Here is a 13294-nt window from a genome sequence, read left to right on the forward strand (position 1 = left end):
CTTCTTTTCAGCCGCAGTCAAATTTCTCCACTGATGTTTATTCGATCATCGCAAAGTACTCGTCTTGTTGGTTGTCGTTACATCGTTCCATCTTTCTCCGCATAAAATCGCGATCCCGATGCACACGTAACACGTCCGACCAGACGATGGTTACGTTTCGTTCACCTAATAAGAAGTAATGCAACGCAAAGGTAAATATTATACGACAATTCATCCCGGATAAGAAACCGTGTCGCCACGATAGTTAAGAACCGCCGTAGACGTCTTAATCACGGTAGACGTCTACCCCATCTGAAAACGCCGTAAAACGAGAACCGAGTTTTCAAGTTGCAGCTCGATTTGCACGTTTCACAATTGTTTGTACAAACAACAGATTTGGGTGACCGAGCTGTCGGAATCACGATAGATCGAACTCGATCGGTGACTCCAGGCAAACGGCGTGGTGTGAACGGAAAAATACACACGCGTGTTGCAGTCAGCGTGAAAACACACAGCGTGCCCAGGGGCTCGAATAGGACGTCACGCGATCAGATAAAGTTATGCAGACCGTCGGGCTGTTCGGACGCTGTTTCCCGGGGGATAAGATCTCGATTTGTTTGCTATTTTTAAAAGCACATGCCCGCCGTACGGGACGCGTGCGATATGTATGGGAAAGGCAGGTATTCTTGTTGCGTGTCACCCACGCCTCCCCCGGCTTTCAAGCCGATCTCAACCCCTCAATTTTAACCCTGCATATATAATAAAACCGAAAGTCACCGACCCCGAGCACTCGCGGGACGTTCGAAGCGACTCTGCAGCTGCAACCCGCAACCACAAAATTATAACCGTAGAGATTTCCACCCGGTGCATTAGCCGAGAGTCTCTACTTAATTATATGTAAATACGCAGGGCTGTTTGTCTGGACCAGCGAGGTTGTGCGCCGTTGGTATAAGTCGGGCGTCGCGACGCGGACGCCCTCGAATACATGAATACATAAGCCCTGAGCGCGGCTCTCCTAGGCTGCATCGCGGCATCGGCAGGCGAGGGCGAGTAATATCCGTCGGCGAGCCATCCTCGAAACGACGTAATTCCGTAGTACCCGGTTATTATTACATAAATGCGCTGATCATTATACGCCATTGTTTAGCATATAACACGGCTAATGGCGTAATCGCTCCCTAGCCTCGACTTCCCGATTCTCGTCGATAAAACGGCCGCTCTGTTAAACACGCGTTTTGATTGTGGCTTTTTTTCATTCGGAGGAAGATGAGCGATCACTGCTTGTCATTACGACGCAACTGGTTGCCCCGCGCCTTTTGGAACGGTTCTTCGATGCTTCTTCACCGTGAACCGTATGAGGTCTCCGGTATTACTGCCGAGCGCCGATGCGAGGGGTTTACGATCTCGAAATTTGCATCTTTACGGGGATACCTGTGCGGGTAATGCAGTTTTACAGAAATTACCCACTTTGCATGCTGCCTATTACCGCGTGGCCGATCTCGAAACCTCGAAAATTGCTCTCCAATTGGAGTCTAGAATCCGCACGCGGTGAAAAACACACTATTGAAGTTGGTATAAAGTTAAAGTAATGACGCATCGAAACAAAGCTCGTTAATTTACTATTTGGGAACGATTTTAAAAAAGTTTAGTCTGCACAATACGAGTACGTTCTGCTTCAATTACGGATTACTGAATTTAAAACAATTCTGAAGTTGCGAAGTGAACGTTTTTTTCTTTTTTTTTTCTTGAATACGCATCGTTATGCTAACGCTATACGAACTTCAACCTCGTTAAAAAGCGTGCCATGCATCAACCGCAGAGGTCGCTCGGGGATCGAGCAACGGGGATTAGAAAAAGTTCTTACGACGTACGGCTTCTTTAGGAGAATTAGTTTTACCGAAAGTATAACTGTACTTTGTACCGATCATGAACGATAGTGGCCTTACACCGGATCCAATCGAGATCGCTGTATCGTGCTGCAGCAGTGATTATGAGAGAGAAATTGGAATGGAAACAAGCACAAAAAAAAAAACAAAAAAGAAGAAGAAATAAAGTAAACACAAAAGACTGTGGTAGCCACAGCATAAATTCCACGCGGAACGGAAGAGCAAGAAGTAATATGTATATACATATATTTATATATAGGTATATAAGTCCACCTATACAAAAGAAGGGAATTCCTGGTGGGCAGAAAACAATGAAACGTGAATAAATGGGCTCCTTAACAAGGCGGATATATCTCAAAGCTACAACTATACCGTTTCTAGTGCACCGGTTGTATCTTGAACACGCTTCAACGGTCTTTCGCCGCCTTTGCTTAAGCCCATTTTCCACTTAAGCCTCGTAAAGAATTATTTGCCATTCCCTTTTGCCGCTTGCGCTACTGCGCTTTAATTGCTTGCAGCTCGACAGAAGCCATTGAGAGACTGTTATTAACCTTGGTTTTAGTTGAATCCGATACTCGTGAGCGGGTTTAGAAAAATAAAATATTAGAGAAGAGTGGAGGAGGTATGAGAGAAGACCTTCGTAAATCTTTACTTGGAATTCTTATAGCTTTTTACCCGGCATAAAATCAACCCTTTCGTTAATTTTCTCGCTGCGCTTGCCAAACTGAATTTTCATTCCTTTGCCAGGTGGAAAGTGAGATGGGACTTTGATCTGGTGGAATAATTAATTTCTGATCCTTTGAAGGTTTCGTTTCTGTTCTAACCCAAAGGCGTAATGACTTCAGCTAGATTCTGAGGTTCCCGGAAATTTGAATAGCCGGTTCAAAGCAGGGGCACAATTGGACGCGCATACGTATATAAATATACATATATTCTGGTGCACGAGGAATTTCCTACCCTTGTGAAACGTCGCGATGCTCCAAAATTGAATAAGGCTTTAAAGCTCGTGAAGGATACTACCTGTGCACGCATCCCCTCCGAATTTTCGCGAATCGTCGCACTGATTCCGAGGGAACGTAACTGAGCCACTGTGCCAGTATTCCATTCCACACTCCTCTCCGTTTATGTACCATCTTACATACGTATACCTTGGGCACCTACACCTTCGCCGATACTTCTATCCCTCTTGAAAAATACAATCACGTTTCGTAAATCCTATCCCTTAGCTGAACAGGAAGATTGAATCTAGAAACAATTACGTCTTCATCCGATCGGTAAGTATGTCCCTGCGGAAGACAATTTTTCGTTCAAATCCTTTGATAAGAAGGAAGAGAGTCGCTGCCGCGGGGCATGAATGAAATTCAATAAGGTCGCGGGGATCGTCCAACTACGAGCGAAAAGGTATATATATATATGTATGTATAGGAGAAGAACGAGGTAGAAATGAGAAGAATGAAACCGGCCAGCACAGCTGGGCTACGGGCAGGAGGGTTATGTATACATATAACATATACGAGTATACATATGTGTGTACGTGCGTGCGTGCGTGTGTGTAATAGACATCTATGTAAAGTACAATAGAAAAGAGCACTCACCGTGATCTTCAGATCTCTTGGGTCGCAGGTGTCGTACCTTCTGCTGAATCGCAGTACCGTATGGGTTTTGTTCTCGTATCCAAGTAGAAGACGATAGTCCTGACTGGAGTCCATTTGCGGATCTCTGCTGGCATCCTTCACGTGTCGATCCTGGGAAAAAAAATAAAATGGGAATAAGAACATAGAGTACGAAATGTTCTTGGGACGGATTTCGAACATCGCTTCCCTCCGCGTACGTAGGTACCTATTTCCATTGGGGGTACTATTAGCGTGTCATGTGCCGCAGGGAGACCCCGAAGCGAACCGAGTCGTGCGATAAGAGTGCCTCGTGAACTCGGTTGAGGTGAATAAACAAGTTTTCACACCCTGCAAAGTGTACTCTTGGTCATAATAATTGCGATCCAAGTACCCGGATGGCCTCGAGAGGATATGGGAAAAGCTACAGGTGTGATCTTGGCGTCGCAGCAGTTGAGGGCACGGGGCATCGATCGAAAACTACGATATTCCGGCTATGGAAAATCCCGTGGCGTTCGTAATAAGGTGAACCCCTCTCGACCACCACGGGTGAAAGTTCGATGAAGCACCAGGACGGGTTGAAGCTTTCGCACCACCCCCGCTATGCGTGACCCGAGATCGATCGATCCTGGCGCGGGGGCGTTTAATGACGAAACAATTGGTGCCTGGACGTTTCCCTACCACCTTTGCGTTTGTAATAGCTCTCACGTCGTCCCGAATCGCGGCCTCTCGTTGTCGTACAAACAAGGCGCGATTAAAGGGTGAGACCAGCGACAAAACTTACAATTAGTGCCGATTACCACGCGTTCCAGATTTATGGGTAAGAGGAAAAATTGGGTCGAGCAGCGGCGAGAGATCGGACGAGTAGACCTGAATAATATACTCGGGCATAGTTCGCCATCGTCCGAGGTAGCCAGCAGCTAGAGTTTTCTCGCATCGTTTCAGAAGCTCCGAAACAGCTTTCCTTACGTACCGAATACAACCACCTAGTCATCCCGAGCTGTTCTTCGGTGTTTTCACAACAATATAACGGCGCGACGTGTTTCACAATTTTCACCGAGACTGATTCCCGTGCGATCGAATAACCAACCACCGTCGTCAGCTGTCCATGGGACACGGACAAGGTACGTGCAGCCTCGACGTTGGGCGTCCGTGGGTTTGCGCCCTGGGCTTCTTAACATCCTCGTGGGTTGGAGGACGAGTTTTTGTCCAGAGAATTCCGGACCGTCGCCTCGAAATAATTAACCAGGGTTGGCGTTGCACCGTTTCACGGCACAATGTATATGCCCATGTAAGCGGCTTGCGCGATTGGAAACTATTGTTTGCTGTTAAACGAGTTTTTATTTTTCATCCCGGGTTTTATTAAAATTTTATTCGGTCCCGTGGCTGCTAGAGCTTCGCGACGGTTGCGTGCCACTGCAGGCGTCACGCGCGTTACCGCGCCTCTCCTTCCAAACCGTCGACTTTGTGCCGCATATGCCCTTGTTCACCGGAAACCGGAGAAACACTCGTTCCTAATCCGCTGCAGGTTACGTGGTTTCGATGTCACCGCAATATCCGTCGATCTCTCCTTTTCTCCCCTATTTGTTTCCGCGTTCGTTTCCCCGAATGCATCACATTTCCCGCAGAAACGCGATTGGTAATAACAGAGGATTATTTTTTCTCGAGAAAAAAAAAAAAAAAAAAAAAAAAAACATCGGTTGCACCACCCTGCAGTAAAGTGTTGACCGCTAGCTCAAGTTACTTCAGCGATTATCTGATCATTTAGGGCGGTACGAGAACGTCGACGGGATCGTGCACAGTGCGTACAAAACTACGACAGAATTACCGATGACTCGGGTATAATGTCAGTCAGTCAAAACTTTCTGATCATTTCGACCCGCGAGACGTTTCACGGTTTGACATGAGCCAATCCACCGTGATTGCAGGTTGACGTTTCAAGAAATCTCCCTTCCTCGGTCATTTATAGTAGGCAATTTCTAACCACAAGTTGTCGATGCTGTGTAATATCGAATTTTTCGATATCGATGATTTTCGTATGTAGCGGGTCAATCCGTTTCGAAAATGAGAATGAAACATCGCGTTACACCGCGAACTGGTGATAAACGATCAAAAAGCAGAGGTCACAATCATCCACGCTTTTTGTATATACCTTCATGCAGATAGTGAATCGACCTCTGTATGTTATAACCTCAAGCGATTCGAACATGCGACGAAGCGCCTGTCGTTGTTGCTTGATAAACGCGATAACTCGGTTGGAGAATCGGCGTGACCAGCCCGATAACTCGACACCAGGTATACAACGATTATACGGGACCGATCACGCATCAGTCCACTTGTCACGTCGATCATACGCCGCGGCGATTCGTGATGGAGAAATTCGATGCGCCTCTCTCACAATCAGCTACTCTGCACCAAGTGGCATAAATATCCACCCCGTGGCGTATAGTAGTCGTACAAAATAAATGCAACAGTTTCGCCGACGCTTATCGCATTTCGTTCGTGCACGTTCACAGGTTTTAAATACATATCGACTTTGTACCCGTTGTACAAACGTCACGCTATCGAGTTCCACGTTGCGGGATACAATATAACAAGGCGAGATGTTTACGCAGCGATTTCTCAAAACGAAATCTATATACTTACTCCGATGTATGCACGTACCGACGCGCGACGAGTAAACGGCCACCGAGCATGTTTTTACAGTAGGAAAAATTCGATAAGGACGTCGCGATGTTCCGATACTCGGAAAAACTCTACGGCAATACACGGTGTATCTCGATGACTTTTGAACGGCGTTAATTCGATTTTTGTCGAATGTATTTAAATCATTCGATCGCGCATACGTTAGGCCATTGATCGCTCAACGTCCGTGCGTGTAATCCCGATCGGCGTCCGGACACGACGATTGTAACGTGCAACGCGGATTTGGGTGACGCCGGTGTTGCGAATGGTAATAACACGAGGCACGTCGCGGTCCCGATATAATACGAGGGTCACGTGACACGAGAGAACCGCGAAGAAGTATCAGGCCGGTTTTTTGGGACCGGTATAACCGTGGCTCAGGGACCGTGTCGGAGCAGACGGGCGACCGATTCGACGCGCTCATGACTTGGCGCGTCGTCTTGCATTCACCGCGGTGACGAGGCCTGCGCTTTTGGTCGGCTCTGTTGCGCTCGTCGCTAAACAGTGATAAGCTGCGGCTGAATATTGATGAGCGTGGAATTGAAAGGGGAAGACGACGCTACGAGGTGGTCGGTATTATCTGCTGCTGCAGATCCGTGTGTGGAAATTGAGGAAGCTGCAGGCGACTGCGTGGGGATAACGAGATGGAAACAGTTAACGCAATAAAGGGATTAATTCGGTCTCATATTTCTCAAACGAGTTGACGCAACTCCTCCCGGAGCGACAGCCGAGATCCAGAATTCCGAGATCTCGTCCCTGCGGTGCACGTGTGTGCCCGGGTGGCACGGCACCGAGACGAGATCTTGAGATTTTTAGATAAACGCTGGTGGAGCGTCGCACCGCGACGGGGATCTCGGTTCTCATCTGGGAATGCAGCGATTCTGACTTTCACCCCTTGCAGCGAGGGGTCCGGGAGGTTTCAGGCCCTCCGGGACCCGGGGACCCGCGCATCATGAGAGCTGGACAGCCTCTCCGCGACGAGGCTCGCATTCCGTCCCATGAGCTTACGGAGTTCCTTGACACGTCTCAAACTCCGTTTTCGCGGCCGAGTTAGCCTCTAATTACTTCATCGTCGCTTGCCCGGATGATCCCAAACAGCCTCGGACCTCATAGTTCAGCAGCTGGAAACTCCTAACAAGCGGACGGTCGTTATAATGACCCAGCTATCGGACTTGAAATTGTTTCGACAACCACTCTGCGCGCTTCGATGTGGAGACAGCTTCGCACGGAGTTCATGATTTGTACTCAACTGCAAGAAGCTAATAATGAGACGAGCGAAATATACACGTGAGCGGCTCGAGTGTGACGCAAAAGATTATTTAAAATTAGGGTATAACGATTCCGTAAGGATTTGACGAACTTACCGCGTGATGGAAGAAGTCTTTGGTATCTTTTTGCTTCCGATTTGTGTTGCAGCTGTATATTTGACTGTTATAAATATGTATATTTCCAGGCATGTCAGAAGAGATAACTGACGGTAAACCGTCGGTATGGCAGCCTAGAATTTAGTACATTTAAAGTTGTACAAGAGATCGTTGAGAAAGATGAGAAATTACTTCTGGGTTCGTGGCTGATGGTGAGATCGACTAGCACCGGATGTTTTAATACATTCTAATCGTGGATAATTTCGAAGGGATACCCGAATGCCCGGTTTCCTGAACTCGGCTGCTTAGGCGTAGTGGCTTGAAGCGTAAAAGTATAATAATGAAGAAAATATCTCCGTTGAAAAAAGGAAGAAAGGGAAGCAAAAAAGGGGGAAAAAATTAGGTAAAGATCTTCCCGAGTCAGTGAGGCGGTTTTACACCCGTCAAGTAACACGATACGGGATCGCGAGGCGAGAGCAGCGGTAAAAAATATTCTCTCCAGGTCCAAAGTGGGTAAGTGAGAGTAAGTAGTCTCTCGTCTCAGTGGTCTCTTAACGAGGAGTAAACAAAGAATATACGAATGAAGTAATCAAGGTTAATGCCATCACGTTCCTCCGCTTCTCAGTTCTCCACTTCACTCCATCTCGTATTCCATCACAAAAATGTCGCCGCATCAAGTGGCACATTTGAATACCACAGCAGCTTTGTTCCCTTGGCGTGATATCGAGTGTGTCTTTTCCTCCCGTGTGTCAAGGATCTTGTATTCAAGTTACGAGACGATAATAAGAAGGGTGTAATATGCGTATCGGCTCTTGTATACGACGCTTCTGTCAACGGCGTAATCGACCCTATTACTCGGCCCGTCATTTGCAGCCTGAACTTCCGGTCGCAGGAAATGCGGAGCTTGGTACTCCCGGACTTGACGCGAGACCGCTGAAGATATTTAAAACGCGAAAACCGCTATTCCGGCGGCGTTCGATACCTGACGGAGCGGGAGACTTGGTTGGCAATTACTCAAGTTCCAAGTTCGAACTGAAACCCTGGAGGGATGGTGGGACCCGTGTAAAACGCGAAGCTAGAGGGCGAGCAGTGACGCCGATTTCGGTCGGAATCAAATCGATAAAAGCAGGTGAGCTTTCGAGAAGGAACTGCAGCCTCGGGGCAGACGAGTAGACAAGTAGGTGCTCGTCCAGGCGTGTGCTGACTCTTCTTCTCGGCTCTCTGTCTGATTGAAGGCTACCCAACGGCTATTGATATCCGCGGGCGAGCTAGGGTAAGAGGGTTGCGAGCCGAAGAAAGCGGTGAAAGAGAGCTGAAATGTGGTCGGTCATAGGCTGATTGGGGCACCAGAGAGCGGAGCTCGCTTTGCTCTGCTCAATTCATTCCCAACTTAGCTTCGCGAGCAGGTACCGCAAGTGCAGGATGAGAAGAGCTTTTGCCCGAGGTACGAGAGGATGGGATGAGGAGCGAAAAGTAGAGAGGATGAGGGATGAACGAGGATCGCTGGAACGCGCGGATCCTGCATCGGTGGAAGGCGGTGAAAAATCCCAAAGCCATTCTTCATCCCGGAGCCAGAAGCACGGTTGACGATCATGGTCCACCACGGGTATCTTCTTCCTTTTTTTCTCCTCCTATTCTTCTCTGTATATGCACACCGAATGCCACCCGCATCAGATAATATTTAAATTAATGATAAACATTTATAAAAGCGTTTTGTTATACATAAAACATATTTGGATCATTGTGAGCCGGCCGTAGGAACGAGGATTATGAATTCAGGCCCGTTCTCGTCCTCCGGATCCGCCTCTCCCTCTCTCCTCCCGTGGAAGCATTGTCCGGTGGCTCTCTCATCTCCATAACGGGTTATTGCTTTCCACCTTCGCCTCTCTCTTTATCCCGCATGATCGCCGGTACGCTCTCGGCGTATCAACCCTACGTTTCGTTTCCTCTCTCCTCCTCCTTCTGGTATACCTACTTAAGAGGAACAGCCCAGGCTCGATCCGATTTCAGATTGTTTTCTTTCTCGGTTAAACGTCCAAATAACGCATTCATATGCGACGTGCTCTCGCGACATTAGTTTTACGGTTTTGCTCCGGGATATGTAGAGTGATACGATCGGCCCGACTAGCTGCTCGCCGTCTCCTCCTTCTTCTGCCGATCGTCTCTCTTCCATTTCGGCTCCCCGCCACTTAGCTCAGGCCTCCTCTTCTCGACTCGGCGAGGCTCGGATGATAAAAGAACCGAACTCGTGGCACCGCACCGCGCTGCCAGAGCACGATCTTGCGCAGCTACCGAGAATACGAGACGCGATGTTTATGCATAAATGTCGGCCTTAACCGCGCGGCGTGCACATAAATATACAATGGATATACCGCGGGCCGGTGCTCCGGTGACATGTCGGCGAATCTCTTGAATGACAAATCTCCCTGCCAACGCACCCGCGTTTAACATTCGCGATACACACTCTCTTCTTGGATGCCCGCCGAACACGGCGCGTCACCGTTCCGACGTCGATTCAACGGCTCAGAAACTGTCAACGTCCACCCCAAGAGCCATTATCGAGGATTAGTGTATCACCGTGGGAATAACGCGTCACGCGTTTCTCGAGGCGGGGAAAATTTCGCGACCTTGTGTCAGGTGTGCGGTTTCATTTTCGAGGCAAAGCTGAGAGGATTTGCTCCGATTGCCGTAAAGGAGCAAAGGAGAGTCGAAGAAGAAGAAGAAGAAGAAGAACACGATTGGAAAGAAATAGATCAATTATCCAACTCCGAGTTACGTAAACGCGCGTTGGCCAAGCCGCTGCGTGATCCTACATTGTTAAAGTCGGGTGAAGAAATGAAAGAGATACATAGGCGGTCGGACAAGGCCGATACCGTTAACATTGATCAAACCCTCGTTCTTCTTCCCTCGGCAGAGAGACTCCGGATAAATGCCGAAAGGCAACGTTACGCAACTCGGACATAAACTACACCGGTCACAAGAGAAAACGCGTACGCTGTAAGGTGAAGCCATTGGCTTGATAAGACCGCTTCTAAATATCCATCCTCCCTTCGTCAATATTCGATAATACGGATGGATAGCGATTCCATCGACATTTCTCAGCACGCGATTGAACGGTTATTTACAGTTACACGTAATGTTACAGTTTATCGACGAGATATCTCCCATGCTCTTGGCAATCGGTTCGGAGGCTCGAGGGCTCTGGCGGCCATGTAAAATTCCAAAACGAACGATTATTAATTTGACGAGGCGACCACCCCGCTGGACCACACCTTGAAGATTCATAATGCGGAGATGTTATCTCGACGATATACATATACCACTACGGCTACCAGATTCCACCTAGTGCTTTTAAGGGACGCGCACGTCACTCTGTTCCTTATCAGTGAATTCTCTTTACAAGGTATTGGAGTTGGAGTACGAGCTAAGCTACTACACTTTTAACTTTCTTCTTTGCTGTTCTTTTTTTCGTTCTCCTTCCTACCGGTAGGGGAATAAATTAAGATCAAAGTGAGGTTTATTAATTGGGTAGAAAATCTGGCGCGAGAACCCGTGCAAAGGAGACGATGAGACTCGGGCGATAAGGAAAGGGAGAGAAAGTGAATAAGAAACCCCGACTTGTCGGTGCTTTTCAAGCATTTGCGAAACACCCCAGTATCACTACTCTTAAAACGCTGTTTGTACGTTGCATATAAAAACCAGTGCCCGTCCCGTCGACGGCCCGGGGAAAAATCTTGACGTAATATTAACGGATCTTGGTTGAAAATTACCGGGTGTGTATAAAACTTCACAAGGAATCTCTGCCAGGCGGGAAGGAAGCGAAGGAAATGGCCTCTCTCTCCGACCTTTCCGGTGCGGGTAAAGCGAGGTATTTTAAAGCGTCGTTTCCCGACACCGTTCCGACAGGTAACAACCTAAGCTTGCGCGTTATTAGTAAATTATAATGCACCCGAGACGTGAATTACCCAGGCTGATGCGCCGACAAAGGCGGGGGCTTGTATCTTTGCCGGGTAACCTACAGCCGGGCATGTATAAGACTCCGTGGTGCGATGCAGTTTCAAGGAGGCGGGGTAAATAATTTCTAATTACTCTCTATGTTCGCTGCAACGAGCGCGGATAGAGCAAATAGCGAAGACCCGGAAGGAAAATAGTGGCAGGAGGAAAGAATGGATGGGAAAAAAGAAGCCCGAAAGCTCTAGAACCGCGCTTGCAGTCTGCACACGCTAGCGTGCCGACTCTCCTCACCCTTTCCGAGGTTGGCCTCTGTAACATACAGCAGCAATGCGGCGTTCCCAAAGCCGGGCCAATTCAGCTCCCGGTTTAAAACTTACTCAGCGCATTTCATGACAAGACCGAGTTTACATCCCTGTTTTAACTTCGGGACGTATACGTGAAGACTCGTGCTTCCGCGTTCCGGGGGGGGGATGAGGGTGGAAGAGAGTCGGATTGTGCCCGTGCAGCGAGTAAAAAAAAAAAGATGACAACCCGCGAGGAAACTTACATGCTGAATAAACGAGTCTCCTTAAGTTGACGAGGAAACTTTTCAAGCCTCATGAAAATGCATCGAAAGAAAACTGAGGTGAAAAGCACACCCGCGAAACGAGAGACCGCGTAATAAAGAAACGTGTTATACGTAGGTATGTACCGACAATTAGTGCACAAGTCTCCTGCGGCGTCGCGCCGTTTTCCAGCTTTTTCGCATTCACAGGAGTGGCAAAAAAGACCGCGCGCTTTTCCGTCTTTAACACTGGGGTGTTTTTGCGTTTCGACGCTCGCTTGTATTCCGCACCCACGTAAATTCGTTTCCAAGAATTTTTTTTCCACGCGAATATCACACCGACAACAATAATCGTTATGTAAGAATGTGACGGTGAAAGTTTCAGCCCTGGTTTTACGACGCGGCATTTTCTCGTTAACGTTGGGCGTCACTAAGCGTCAAAAGTCCGCGGAACGGACTCTGCAGGCACACTGCTCACGATGCAATTATTGAAAAACGATTTGCCAACCGCAGAATATTCCATAATTTCAGTTTGACTGGTGGTCGGTCACTTCTGGCTACCGTCGTAAACGTTTTAACGACTTCTGCCCGGTCCTGAAATTGACATTTTTCATTGCTCCGATATATTTCCAGCGAACCGTACAAGCGAGGCAGGCACCTGTGTTGCCTCTGCGCTCGACGCGTAAGTTCGTTAACCGTAACAGAAAATACGCGGCGTTTCCAGGCATGGAGTAAAACCAGAGGATCAACCGCAGCACGAATCTAACATATCTGAATATCAAACTAAAGCCTGGAAGTCGAAAATGGAAAGATGGGTGGTTCAGGCGCACCGATCCCGTTTTGGAAACACCTTCGTAACGGAAAAAGGTAGGTATACGTTCTATGTTTGCGGAAATTGAACAGGTTTTACGGGTTTCAGAAGCTTGTTGGGTGGAAGAATTTCCGCCCTCGCACCCGGATTTGCCGAGTCTGCACAAAACTAGTAACACACGGTGAAATCATTCTCACGAAAACAACGCTAGGAGCAAAACAGTGACAAGATACCGAAGGAAGATATCATTTCGCAAATTCTAGTTCTCTATCGGGCGCACCGATTCACGATTTCAATGAATTAACACAGAAGAATGATGTAAGAATTGTATCGTCGAAGCGTCGCAAAGTACGTCACGGTCGATCTATGACGTCCCGGTTGCATAGCACCGCTAGTTTTCAACCGGTTGAATAATTGATTCGTCATTCATGTCGTGGGACTCTATACGGGGATACACTTTG

General features: G+C 47.9%; 1 protein-coding gene across 1 annotated transcript in view; it reads right to left on the minus strand.

The window, feature by feature from the left end:
* Window positions 1-13294, minus strand: part of LOC107218955 (MOXD1 homolog 2) — a 97074-nt gene that overhangs the window by 22459 nt on the left and 61321 nt on the right. The window contains exon 3 of the mRNA XM_046736932.1: window positions 3461-3610. Coding sequence (XP_046592888.1) covers window positions 3461-3610 — 150 coding nt within the window. The remainder of the gene's footprint in view (window positions 1-3460; window positions 3611-13294) is intronic.

This window comes from Neodiprion lecontei, chromosome 4 (assembly GCF_021901455.1).
Source record: "Neodiprion lecontei isolate iyNeoLeco1 chromosome 4, iyNeoLeco1.1, whole genome shotgun sequence".
Classification (NCBI taxonomy): domain Eukaryota; kingdom Metazoa; phylum Arthropoda; class Insecta; order Hymenoptera; family Diprionidae; genus Neodiprion; species Neodiprion lecontei.